The following is a 14,901-nucleotide window of genomic DNA, read 5'->3' as shown; positions in this document are numbered from 1 at the left end:
GGTTTAATTTGTTTTATTTTATGAAAAAAATGTGGTGCTATAGTTTCAGGTTGACTGTTGAAATAATAATAATAATAATTATTATTATTATAAAAGAAAGTTATTGATGACCTAAAGAAACTGAAGAATTTTAATGACATGAAAGATACTGTAATAAGATTTGAGTCTAAACTGAGGAACTTGGGATGCTTTGTGCTGAAGGGGTTCTGACTTGGTTTCAGATAAATCGTAAGTTTAAATACAAGATTGTAGTAGGAGAAAGATAAGTATGGTCAAAAGAGATTTGAATCCATTCAACTTTATAAAATATTCAACCCAACATTAAGATTGTTTTGCTCTGCAGTACAGAAACTTATATTAGCAGACTAAACTTTGTTTTGTTAGCAAAGAAATGATACTTTGTATTCCAATTTTAAGTATCATAGTGCCAAATAAAGACTTATGAAATTTCGCATTTGGGTGGAGGACACTGCTGCAGTGTAGATGCAACAGAGCATGACTCTGATGTGGCTATATAAGCACCAGCCAAACACATACACACACACACACACACACACACACACACACACACACACACACACACTGTTGAAAGTGTTTGCTACACTTGTTTAAGAAAAACAGTTTTTTGCTTAATTTCAGAGCTGAAGATCTATTTTTACAAATGCCTCCCGAAACAAATTTGTTTGCATAAAATTAATAAATAAATAAACATGTTTTCAGAATAAAATGAAAAACACCAGCCTTTCTAAGGTCCTCTTCAATTGGACCTCACCCCCCCCCCCCCCCTCCACAACCCCGCCTGCCCCTTTAACATAATAGAGACTACATCCTTGCAGCATGTATACCTGAACCATTGTTGTTGGTGTTGGTTTGATGTCTATCGCAATGAGAACAACCCTGTCACAGAAACATTCATAGTAACTCACACTCTGTCCTATCTTCTAATTCATAACAAATCCTACTGCCGACGAATCATTTTGTGCTGCTGGTAATATTACCCTATAGTCGTCTGATTATAGATCCTTATCTTCTTTCCATTTAACTTTGCTGACCTCCTATACATCTAGACTGAGCCTTAGCATTTCCATTTTCAGATTTTCTAAATTCCCTACCGCATTCAAATTACTGCCATTCCATGCCCCGAGTTATATAATGTTATCCATTCATTGGTTACTAGCTATTTCCCTATAGCCCCCTCCCTGATATCTGAATGGGGGACTAGTCTGGAAACTTTTACCAATGGTGAGATCGTTGACCCTTTTACGATTACAGGCCACATGTCTTGTAGATATAAATTATGAGTCTTTAATGTAGTGGTTTCCATTGGATTCTGCATTCTCATGCTATTGTTAATTGCTGAATTTTCCACATTTTAGAGCCTGTGTCCCATCCCAAGAGCAAGATGACAAGAATTTTAAAAAGTTACAGCACAGTGAGCTTCCAAGATATTGTTTTTTACATTCAGATAAATGTATATATGATTGATTATTTATTTTAGAAATGCTTTCAAGATGTTAGCTACAATGAATTATGGAAATAATAATAATAGTTATTAATGTCTTTACAAAATTGAAAAGGAAAATATATACTATAAATTTGACATATTTTATGAATTTAAATTCTTATAATAGAATACAAATAATGTTTTATGGTTTGTTTACTTAAAAAAGAATGCAACCAAATATTTTTGTAATTCCAGAAAAAATGTCTATGTTTTGAGTGATCTGGTACGTTGAGTATTTGAACATATCAAGCACTCCAATTGTTTGTATGTATCTTGTATTTAGGTTCATGGTGAAAATAGGGCCACTGACCTGTTTTATTACAAGTTCTAAGTAAAATTTTAACATCTGTCACCTAAGAGATAGACTGCTCATCTCTTGAAACAGGTGCACCTGATTTTCAGCAACTTGTGTCACTCCTGCTTTAGCAATTGATAAAAGAAGAAAAATGGTACAGCAAAAGACATTTTTGTTGATTGACCAGAAACAGATCTTATACATTGTCTGACAAAAGAGTGAATGTCAATATAACTTCCTTCATGTACACACCATCAATGGGTGTGTACATGATTAGATTTGCAATTCTCTGTCACACACACAGAAATTAAAATCTGGCAACAGACCACACAGTGAAAGTTCCTTTTCTCCTACAGAAATGTCTGTTGCTGTGACATTTTCCAACATTTAGCAGTTAGTGAATGTCAGATGACATATCTTCAAAACAAGAATTTTTTTATATATGAATCTGTTGTTAAAACTTACTAGCTCTGAAGTTGAAATTAGTTTTTTTAATGACGTATTCTTGCTCTCATCTGTTACAGTTTTATTTTATGGTTGACATTTTGGCATTAAGCCATTTACAAGCATAAGATTTTGACATATAGGTTTATGTAAGGTGAAGGTAACAATGGTGTTGTATATATAAGATTTATTGTTATATTTATTACTAGTGTAGCAACTGCTGTTTTGCTCTCATAGACTATATGGCCAGCAGAGATTTTTTTTGTTTTTATTTACTCGAATTTTTGTTTTGTTCACAAATTGCAACACCTTCTAAGCTTTTCATGCTAATTATGGCCATATAGGAATGGTCTTTTCTGAATGTACTTCTGTCTGAAAAGCGATTCTGGTAGCTGGAGTCCAAAGATCCTGATTAATCATGCCTTTTATGTTAATGTGGAGATATTTCCATAACAACTTTCATCCTCTAACAAATATTTCTTTATATGTAACCAAGAACAGAAATACCAGTTTCCACAAATTTAACTTTAAAATTTTTTTAATGTAACAAAATATTATCTTAAAAATTTTCATTCCCTATTGCATTCCCTTATGTGTTGAGTTTGCAGAACACTGAAACATTTTTGTTTTTTACTTTTATTTTTAACCAGTAAGTCAAATACCAATTGTCATTGATGTAGTCTTAAAATCCTAAAGATCTTTAGTATTCTTTTTTTTTTTTCAAAAAGCTTTCGGCCACTATTTTACCCATAGTAGTTGAATTTCCAAAAGTGTAAAAAAAGTATTTTTTACTTTCTGATTGAGAAACCACATACCAGTTTTCATAGTTCTAGCTTCAAAATTCCCCTAATAGCAACATACTTTCAAAAAGGCTTTTCATCTCCTGTTTCACCTCCTTAGGAGTGGAATTTTGGACAAACTCTTTTTGAAGGATGCCTACAGTATAAGATCCACACCCACTGCAAGCTTCAAGTTTCTGTTCTCTGCGGTTTGGGCTGGGTGATGATGAGTTACTGAATCAGTCTGACCCTATTTCACCCACTTAGGGGTTGAATTTCCAAAAACAGTGAAACATGTAGTTTTTTGTCTCTGACCAAAAAGCCAAACACCAATTTTAAAAGATTTAGCTTCAAAAATGCTTGCACAGTGAAATATTTGCATAAAAACTTTCATATCTTGTTTCACCTCCATAGGGCTTAAATTTCCAAAAAACTGTGAAACACTTTTTTTTTAGTTTCTAGCTGAGAAGCCAAATTTAAATTTTCATTAGCTTTAAATATGCTTTCATAATAAAAATAGTTATAAAAATCTCATCCCTTATTTTACACCCATAGCGGTTCAATTTCCAAAAACACTAAAACACACATTTTTTTTTATTTGTAAGCAAGAAGTCAAATACCAATGTTCATAGACGTAGCTTTAAAAATACTTTTGTAGTTCTCTAATAATGATAAATTTTCAAAAAAACCTTCCCCATGCTATTTCACCATCATCGCATTAAATTTCCAAAAATACTGAAACATATATTTCTCTTTTTGTGACCAAGAAACCAAATAACAATTTTCATAGGCCAAGCTTCAAAACTGCATTAATAGCAACATATTTAAAAATAATCCATCGTCCCCTATTTCACCCCCTTAGGGCTTGAATTTTGAAAAATCACTACAGTGTAAGATCCGCACCTTCTCCAAATTTCAGGGTTTTATCCTAAGTGGTTTGGACTGGGCAATGATGAGTCACTCAGGACAGTGCTTTTTATATACAGAGATCATTTTTATTATTGTTATTATTATTTTATATCCCCTCCCATGAACTATGGACCTTGCCATTGGTGGAGAGGCTTGCATGCCTCAATGATACAGATTGCCGTACCATAGGTGCAACCACAACGGAGGGGTATCTGTTGAGAGGCCAGACAAACATGTGGTTCCTGAAGAGGGGCAGCAGCCTTTTCACTAGTTGCAGGGGCAACAGTCTGGATGATTGACTGATCTGGCTCTGTAACACTAATCAAAACAGCCTTGCAGTTTTGGTACTGCGAACGGCTGAAAGCAAGGGAAACTACAGCCGTGACTTTTCCCGAGGGCATGCAGCTATACTGTATGATTAAATGATGATGGCGTCCTCTTGGGTAAAATATTCCGGAGGTAAAATAGTCCCCCATTCGGATCTCCGGGCGGGGACTACTCAAGAGGACATTGTTATCAGGAGAAAGAAAACTGGTGTTCTGTGGATCGAAGTGTGGAATGTCAGATCCCTTAATTGGGCAGGTAGGTTAGAAAATTTAAAAAGGGAAATGGATAGGTTAAAGTTAGATATAGTGGGAATTAGTGAAGTTCGGTGGCAGGAGGAACAAGACTTTTGGTCAGGTGAATACAGGGTTATAAATACAAAATCAAATAGGGGTAATGCAGGAGTAGGTTTAATAATGAATAAAAAATAAGAGTGCAGGTAAGCTACTACAAACAGCATAGTGAACACATTATTGTGGCCAAGATAGACACGAAGCCCACGCCTACTACAGTAGTACAAATTTATATGTCAACTAGCTCTGCAGATGATGAAGAAATTAATTAAATGTATGATGAGGTAAAAGAAATTATTCAGGTAGTGAAGGGAGACGAAAATTTAATAGTCATGGGTGACAGGAATTCGAGAGTAGGAAAAGGGAGAGAGGGAAACGTAGTAGGGGAATATGGATTGGGGCTAAGAAATGAAAGAGGAAGCCTCCTGGTAGAATGTTGCACAGAGCATAACTTAATCATAGCTAACACTTGGTTCAAGAATCATGAAAGCAGGTTGTATACATGGAAGAACCCTGGAGATTCTAAAAGGTTTCAGATAGATTATATAATGGTAACACAGAGATTTAGGAACCAGATTTTAAATTGTAAGACATTTCCAGGGGCAGATGTGGACTCTGACCACAATCTATTGGTTATGAACAGTAGATTAAAACTGAAGAATGTGCAAAAAGGTGGGAATTTAAGGAGATGGGACCTGGATAAACTGACTAAACCAGAGGTTGTACAGAGTTTCAAGGAGAGCATAAGGGAACAATTGACAGGAATGGTGGAAAGAAGTACAGTAGAAGAAGAATGGGTAGCTTTGAGGAATGAAATAGTGAAGGCAGCTGAGGACAAGTAGGTAAAAAGAAGAGGGCTAGTAGAAATCCTTGGGTAACAGAAGAGATACTTAAATTAATTGATGAAAGGAGAAAATACAAAAATGCAGCAAAAACGAATACAAACGTCTCAAAAATGAGATCGACAGGAAGTGCAAAATAGCTAAGCAGGGATGGCTAGAGGACAAATGTAAGGATGTAGGAGCTTATCTCATGAGGGGTAAGATAATTACTGCCTACAGGGAAATTAAAGAGATCTTTGGAGAAAAGAGAAACACTTGCATGAATATCAAGAGCTCAGATGGAAACCCAGTTCGAAGCAAAGAAGGGAAAGCAGAAAGGTGGAAGGAGTATATAGAGGGTCTATACAGGGGCAATGTTCTTGAGGACAATATTATGGAAATGGAAGAGGAGGTAGATGAAGATGAAATGGGAGATATGATACTGCGTGAAGAGTTTGACAGAGCACTGAAAGACCTAAGTCGAAACAAGGCCTCGGAGTAAACAACATTCCATTAGAACTACTGACAGCCTTGGGAGAGCCAGTCCTGACAAAACTCTACCATCTGGTGAGCAAGGTATATGAGACAGGAGAAATTCCCTCAGACTTCAAGAAGAATATAATAATTCCAATCCCAAAGAAAGCAGGTGTAGGCAGATGTGAAAATTACCGAACTATCAGTTTAATAAGTCACAGCTGCAAAATACTAACCCAAATTCTTTACAGACGAATGGAAAAACTGGTAGAAGCCAACCTCGGGGAAGATCAGTTTAGATTCTGTAGAAATGATGGAACACGTGATACAATACTGACCCTACGACTTATCTTAGAAGAAACATTAAGTAAAGGCAAACCTACATTTCTAGCATTTGTAGACTTAGAGAAAGCTTTTGACAATGTTGATTGGAATACTCTCTTTCAAATTCCGAAGGTGGCAGGGGTAAAATACAGGGAGCGAAAGGCTAATGACAATTTGTACAGAAAGCAGATGGCAGTTATAAGAGTCGAGGGACATGAAAGGGAAGCAGTGGTTGGGAAGGGAGTGAGACAGGGTTGTAGCCTCTCCCCGATGCTATTCAATCTGTATATTGAGCAAGCAGTAAAGGAAACGAAAGAAAAGTTCAGTGTTGGTATTAAAATTCATGGAGAAAAATAAAAACTTTGTGGTTCACCGATGACATTGTAATTCTTTGAGAGACAGCAAAGGATTTGGAAGAGCAGTTGAATGGAATGGACAGTATCTTGAAAGGAGGGTATAAGATGAACATCAACAAAAGCAAAACAAGGATAATGGAATGTAGTCGAATTAAGTCAGGTGATGCTAAGGGAATTAGATTAGGAAATGAGACACTTAAAGTAGCAAAGGAGTTTTTCTATTTGGGGAGCAAAATAACTGTTGATGGTTGAAGTAGACAGGATATAAAATGTAGATTGACAATGGCAAGGAAAGCGTTTCTGAAGAAGAGAAATTTGTTAACATCGCGTATTGATTTAAGTGTCAGGAAGTCGTTTCTGAAAGTATTTGTATGCAGTGTAGCCATGTATGGAAGTGAAACATGGATGATAAATAGTTTAGACAAGAAGAGAATAGAAGCTTTCGAAATGTGGTGCTACAGAAGAATGCTGAAGATTAGATGGGTAGATCACATAACTAATGAGGAGGTATTGAATTGAATTGGGGAGAAGATGAGTTTGTGGCACAACTTGACTAGAAGAAGGGATCGGTTGGTAGGACATGTTCTGAGGCATCAAGGGATCACCAATTTAGCACTGGAGGGCAGCATGGAGGGTAAAAATCGTAGAGGGAGACCAAGAGATTAATACACTAAGCAGATTCAGAAGGATGTAGGCTGCAGTAGGTACTGGGAGATGAAGGAGCTTGCACAGGATAGAGCAGCATGGAGAGGTGCATCAAACCAGTCTCTGGACTGAAGACCACAACACAACATTATTTTATTATTATTATATAAGATGTTGATGTATAAGTTTACTCTAAGAGACATAACAATGTCATTATATATGTTGTTATCAACATAAACATGTATCTCAAAATCTTAGACTTGAAAATGGCTTTATATTGAAATTGCAAATGTAAAACAAAGTTCTAATGCTGAAGGCAAGATGTTATAATGCAAAATATTCATAGAAGCTATGGATCCATATTACAAGAAAGTAAAATTACAATGATCTGAACACTATAGTATTTTATTACATTTACAGTTAGTTAGTAAGTTAGTTGGTTTGTTGCATGTTCCATTGATCAATCACACGGTACGGTAGCTGTTACGATGTGGGATGTGCCAAGAACACAAGAAAAGCACACATGAAACAAGATATTTTAATATATATATATGTTACAGTGCAATGTTAAAGATTAATATTTCTATTATTTACCCCATTCCCTTAAATGGCACAACATGCATATACTATATTTATAGATTTATTTATTCCTATTCAAGAATTCATCTATGGTATAGAAGGAGTTGTCAATGAGATATGATTTCAATTCATTTTTTAAGCTATTACTACTATCTGTCAGACATTTTATTTCATCTGGTAATTTGTCAAAACTTTTTATAGCAGCATATTTTACCCCTTTCTGTGCCAAAGATAGGTTGAGTAAAGGATAGTGTAAGTCTTTCTTTTTTCTGGTATTATAATCATTAATGTCGCTGTTCTTTTTAAACTGGTCCATGTAGTTGAGAACAAATTTCATTTGTGAGTAAATGTACTGTGAGACTGTTGTAAGAATTCCCAGTCTTTCAAAAAAATGCCTACGAGATGTGCGACTATGAACCCCATACATTATTCTAATCACTTTATTTTGAGCAGTGAATACTTTTTTGTGTAAGTGTTGAGTTACCCCAAAATATTTTTCTGTATGACATCAGAGAATGAAAGTATGCAAAGTATGTTAGCTTACTAATTTATATATCCTCAAATTGGCAATTATTCTGATTGAAAAAGTTGCTGAACCTAGTCACTTTAGAAGATCCAAAATATGAATTTTCCATTTATGATTCTCATATATATGTACACCCAAAAACTGCTGCATTGTTTATTCAGACTACAATTGCACTGTTAATGATGTGTTTTCACAGAGAAGCAGCACTGCTCGAGACTGGTGGTCAGAAAAAATGTATCACTGTCTCAACATTCAGAGAGGCAGAATTCTTCGCAGACTGTGGTTGGGATGATATTCTACTGGCAATCCCTCTTGCACCTTTCAACATTGGTCGTGCCAAGTCACTAGCAGATCGTATCTCTACCTTTCACTTGCTGGTCGACAATGTTGATTCTGCAACAGCATTGGCCAAATCACCAATACCTGCTGGCAAAGCTTCATGGTCAGTTTTCATCAAGGTTGATACTGGATGTGCAAGAGGTATGTGTGTGTCCTGTATTTATAACAGTACTGTATCTCAATGTTACAAAATTTTAAAATAATCTGTCACTATTAGTACTTGGTTAATTCAATGATGAACCTTTTTAAATCACCATATTAATTTATTTCCTTTGCTACAGATGTCAGCCAGCAAAGAAACTATGGTTTTTAAGACTATTGGGAATGAAACATACTAAGTCTGAAAATATTGCAGTGACTCATTACAAAGGCTGACATAATTGTAAGTGGTTTCTATATGTCACGAGGAACAACCCGCTTGTTTAAAACAAATAAGTCAATATTTTGCCATATTTACAGTTTTATAGGCCCATATCCTTCATTTACTAACTGGTAAAAGAAGAAAAATGACTCAACAGAAGACATTTTTGTTTCTTTAACAGATTTAGGCCTAATACATTGTCCGACAAAAAAGTGAATCACACACTAGATATGTTCAGATGACAGTGTAACTACACTCACATACACACTATCGACTGGTATGTTAATCATTATATTGCACTTCTCTGTGGCAGATATAATGGCCATCAGAGGGCATTAGCTCTGTTCATGTTTAGTGTTGTTACCAGGCCTGGTAAGGCATATATGTGCTGTTATCAGCACATCTGATGTTGAATCATCACTGTGAGGAGAAAAGATATGCCATATACCCATTTGAGACGGCATTATCAGCATCTGATCATAACCAAGGGCCTACATATTTCCTGCTGGTCAAATCATACAATATCAATGTTTGTGAGGCATTCATTTGTGACAGTGGCATAATGTTGTACTATAAAGAAAAGTGAAGGCTGGCAAACTCATTGTCAAGGTTCTGGTAGACCACATCTGACCAACAGAAGGGAGAACTGCTGCATTGTGCAGGAAGCTTGTCTTAACACCTTCAAACCTGTGCCTACCTCCCAAAAACAAATAATGGACTCCCTGCAAAATTCTGTGTTATTCCCCACCATTGTTTGGAGACTAGCATCAGTGGATTGGGGAATTACTGTCCCAAATGTAGGCTGCAGCATGACACAAATGGCTGTGTTTGTAGTGGTGCTGTAGCTACTGATGAATGGCACTGCATTGTGTTCAGTGATGAGTCATGGTTCTGCACTACTCTAAATGACCATTGTTGGTGAGTATGGAGGCAACCTGGGGCAAGGTTCCATTCATCTAATGGTTTGGAGAGGCACAGGGGTGTTACTCCTAATGTCATAGTGTGGGTAAACATCAGGTATGACTTCAGGTCACAGCTGGTAGTGACTGAGGGAACTCTCTTGGCACAAAGGTATATCATGGATATTCTGCATCCTCAGGTGTTAACTCTCATGTGACAGTACTGTGCAGCCATTCTTCAGTAGGTCAATGCTTGTCCATGTATGGCATGTGTCTCTATGAACTGTTGGCATGATGTTAAGATGCCTATGTGTCACCAAATCTCCAGGTCTGTCCCCAGTTGAACATGTGAGAGACCAGCTCAGATGTCAGCTCTGTCCCATTGTCAGATCCAGGTATCAAGATCAGGTACAACAGTTGTGAGACAGCTTGTCTCAGAAGAAGATACGATTGCTTAAGAATATCCTTCACAACCGAATCAGTGCTTGCATCCAGGCTAGAAGGAGTGCAATGTTGTACTGAATGGTGTGCTCATTCTACCAAGTTCTTTGTAATTTTGACTTGATATTGTAATAACTGAAACAACATTTCCCTAACTGTGAATTTTCTTTTCATTTTCTTATCCTTTTCTGGTTGCTTCATTTGTTTTCCAGCATTGTCTGTTAGGCACTAAATACACAACACATTTAAACTTCGATTTCACATTCTCCAATTTTATGTTTTTCATGATTCTACACCGTAAATACATAGCCCAGTGCAAAATCCATAAGATTAATGCTGAAAATTCCCCAATTTTACATTTCTTCATAATAAGGTTTACGTAAGTTCTAAGTTTTTACTCTATGTCTTGCTTGACTTCATTCTGTTTTCTTGCTATTGACATTTGATGTGACTGAACGAGTTACAAGGAGGACAAAAGACAAATTGCTCACACTACAGGTGGTAGTGACGTTAAGGGAATATTTTAGGCCATTGTGAAGATGGGAGATGTGAGAGAGGAAATGCTGATGTAATCTATGATCGGTGTTGCCCACACAACTTATAACATTTAATGTCATTATGATACAACTACTGCTAGGTTGCAGTGTTAATGGAAAAACAAGACAGTCAACCCCAGAATGAGATTTTGTGCCAGACTGAGACTCGAACTCAGGACCTTTGCCTTTTGTGGGCAAGTGCTCTGCCATCTGATCTATCCAAACACAACTCAACGCCTCATCCTCACAGCTTTAGTTCTGCCAGTACCTCATCTCCTACATTCCAAGCTTTACAGAAGCTCTTCTGCGAACCTTGCAGAACTAGCACTACTGAAAAGTGATAGAGCACTTGCCTGCAAAAGGCAAAGGTCACGAGTTCGAGACTTGGTCCGGTACACAGTTTTAATCTGCCAGGAAGTTTCATATCAGCGCACACTCTGCTGCAGAGTAAAAATCTCATTCTGGAAACATCCCTCAGGCGATGGCTAAGCCATGTCTCCGCAATATCCTTTCTTTCAGGAGTGTTAGTTCTGCAAGGTTCCCAGGAGAGCTTCTCTAACGTTTGGAAGGTAGGAGATGAGGTACTGCCAGAACTAAAGCTGTGAGGATGGGGCGTGAATCATGCTTGGGTAGCTCAGGTGGTAGAGCACTTGCCCGCGAAAGGCAATGGTCCCGAGTTCGAGTCTCAGTCCGGTACACAGTTTTAATCTGCCAGGAAGTTTCAAGACAGTCAATGCGAAGTGTTCTGGACCAAGCTAGTATGGGTCCCACACACCGCTTTTTCTTGTACCACTGATAACTCACTTTCATCTTTTTGCATGTATTTCTGATGTACTGTATTCAGCAAAATTATCAATCATCAACCTTTTAAATTCAGTCTCTTAGTCTCCAAGAATATGCTCAGTCATACTCAAAGAAACATTGCCCATTTCAGGCTAATGAACTCTTATTGGCTGGCAACTTGTTAATTAATTCAATAGCCAGCACAGCCACCACACCACACCACACTAACACATGTAAAATGAGCTTGCCTAATGGATGTGTAAAGAGGGGGAATGGTCCTTCAGAGTGACAGGAGTGCAGGTAGGGGTGAAAGCATTTTGTGAAGTGCTGAAAATTTACTTTTCATTCAGACGATGTATTATCACAGAGATTCCACATGAAAATAGAGCAAGGGTTCTGGGATAGCACATTTTAAAGACTTTTGTGTTCAAATCTGAGATGGTACAGTTGCAACAACTACATACACAACCCATGTATATACTCTGCACAGAACACACCACACACTGTAGAGCATAAAGATTGGCAGCAGTGATAGAGGGCAGGAAGTGAAACTGTATCACCTGAGCTTTCTTTCAAATTTATGTTTTACACAGTGTACAGAAATTCACTCAGCTGACTTCTAATAAGCTTGTGATGTCGGCTGGGGAAGAAAACTCATTTTTCACATCTCTGTTTTTCTCATCAAGCCTAAATTAATACTTTGATGGTGGTGAGCATATGAGGTGTGACTCATAAGAAAAGCATTAAACAATTAACAGCAATGGTGACAAAGAATGTCATTAAGCAGATGTCTGAGTTTATTCTTATAGTGTAACCACTTAGCTGCTGTGATGTTTTTAGTTTAATTCAGCATGTTCATCAATTTTTGCTTTTTTTGGGTGAGCACATAGGATGCCCTCTTGAAAACCTCTGTTTTGAATGTATAATTTGTGTCATACCATGTTGGAAAACAGCTCGATTACCCAGATACCAATTTCAGTTTTTTGATGAGTTTTTACTTGCTGTTACACATCTATGATTTTTTAAGAACTGATGAAATTAATGACTACAGATTAAGTGAAACTACTTGCAAAAACAGAAAGAGAAAGTAAGAATCAATGTCTTTTGGCTTCTTTTACAACAGATTAATGTATAAACATTGTACTGTATATTTAATTTCCTTCAGTTAGACAGATTTTATATAAAGTATTGGAGGGGACTGCGATTTTTAATCATATATGTCAGTTGTATGTGTTTTTGCTCATATTTTGGGGTTTTAACATTTCCCTCGAATATGCATTTTCCTCAATTTTGCATTTTTTAAGTCAGGACCACATGAAAACTTGAAATAGTGGTTTCACTGTGATCAGATTTCACATTTTTCCACTCTGACCAAGAACAAAACAAAGGAAGATAACTGCCTTGCTATCTTTTTGTATGTTACCTTAGCTTCACAGTGACCTTATAATAAAATCTGTTATTGACTATCCTCAGTATGATGGAATGGAAATAATCCTATTATTTGTCTTTTGTGTGTGTGTGTGTGTGTGTGTGTGTGTGTGTGTGTGTGTGTGTGTGTGTGTGTGTGTGTGTGTGTGAGAGAGAGAGAGAGAGAGAGAGAGAGAGAGAGAGAGAGAGAGAGAGAGCTGTGGCATACATATTTTAGTGTAGTGGTTAGTGTTGTTGGCTGGCATGCTGTGGATTACGAGTTCAAACCTGACCACCAGTAGTTATTTGTTATTTAGTATTTATGTTCATTACATTTGTATATTCTGGTATATTCAATGTTTGTATAAACAGCTGCTCTATCTGTCCAGGAAGCCAATTCTGTTCTGACTGCTAGCTGGTGTCAGTAATAAATGTGCTTTCAGTTCTAAGTTTCTTTCTTCATTGATGACCCTGCCTTCAGATTTAGACTTGATTTTGATTTTGATATGACATTGTTTGATGAAGATGCTGGGTACTTCAATACATCTAAATCACTGTGGCTACACATAGGCAATGTGAAACCTATCACCTACACGGACAGAAACTGGCATACAAGCATTATTCCTAAAATCTGTATTTTCAATAGACAGATTGATTCCTAAACAACAGTAAGTCAGCTGCACATCAGGTACCCAACAGTGTTTACCAGAGACGCTGGACAGGACCCGATGAACAGTTGAAAAGGTTTGACTGTATCACTAAATACAACAGGTGGGATGACATGATGTGTTTGTCAAATATATGGTTTTAGTTGGAAGGCACAGCACAGCAGTGGTTTGAGAACAATGAAGAGAAGCTCAATTGATGGAACAAATTTGAGTCTGAACTGAAGAAAACATTTGGTGACAATCAAGAGCAAGTCTACTTAGCAGAAGAACAACTGAAGTGGCGGAATGGCACACAGGATATTTTGGTCCTTTGCAACATTCTGAATCTGAATATGATAGAAGCTGACAAAATAACACATTTGATGAGAGGAGTCATAGGAGAAGTGCACCAAGCTCTTCTGATACAGGAGGTCACATCAACATAAGAATCCATAAAGTGGTGCCACCACGCGATAGAACTGACCTAGATTTTGTAGTCCCTCATTGGTCACACCAATCAGGATCAGCTCAAACTTGGCAATCTACAAACGTGTGGAACAATGTTAATCCAAAACTGTGCATGATGCTAATATTTAGATTTCATTAACTCACACCTTAATTCTTTTGAAGTTCACTTATTAAGTACAGTGACCACTTTATACACTACGAAAAATCATTAGTACAGTTATCCCACAATGCTTAACACAAAATAAATAATTCACATTCAGCACAGTCCTTAAGTAATTCATTTGATGTAAATTCACTGCAATACTTCAGTGAAGGCAATCTATAATTAGATTCACCATATCCCACAATAACTACTTTTGATGCCAATAACATTACACACTTTTGACAATCGCAACACAGTACAGAAAGAATGTTTAGTTATTTTACATACTGAAGTCACTTAAAAGTAATTATATGTTAAAATGATGAGCTTCTTGGTTACCAGTGTGCTTATTCTTGCATACAGAATACACTTAGTTGTAGCATGAGTGAATCACTGAGAGCACACACTGCATAGATATTATGCATTTACTTTCAAACTGTGGACTGACTATTTCTTGACCAAGGTTGTATAGAACCTGATAAGTAGAGGAAGAGTCTAGGGAGTAAGTAATGTATTAATGAATAAATGTGAAGCTTAAGATAGATTTATACTTTACCAGAAAATACTTAATTTGTTATACACAGAAATGTATACTAGGGTAATGA

At 36.8% G+C, this 14,901-nt stretch overlaps 1 protein-coding gene across 1 annotated transcript in view; it reads left to right on the top strand.

The window, feature by feature from the left end:
* The window catches only part of LOC126282116 (D-threo-3-hydroxyaspartate dehydratase-like), a 118,546-nt gene that overhangs the window by 61,647 nt on the left and 41,998 nt on the right, over positions 1-14,901 (top strand). Inside the window, exon 3 of the mRNA XM_049981583.1 lies at positions 8,470-8,753. Coding sequence (XP_049837540.1) covers positions 8,470-8,753 — 284 coding nt within the window. The remainder of the gene's footprint in view (positions 1-8,469; positions 8,754-14,901) is intronic.

This window comes from Schistocerca gregaria, chromosome 7 (assembly GCF_023897955.1).
Source record: "Schistocerca gregaria isolate iqSchGreg1 chromosome 7, iqSchGreg1.2, whole genome shotgun sequence".
Taxonomy (NCBI): Eukaryota; Metazoa; Arthropoda; class Insecta; order Orthoptera; family Acrididae; genus Schistocerca; species Schistocerca gregaria.
The sequence above is the reverse complement of the archived record's forward strand: the minus strand, read 5'-3'. Positions and strand labels throughout refer to the sequence as shown.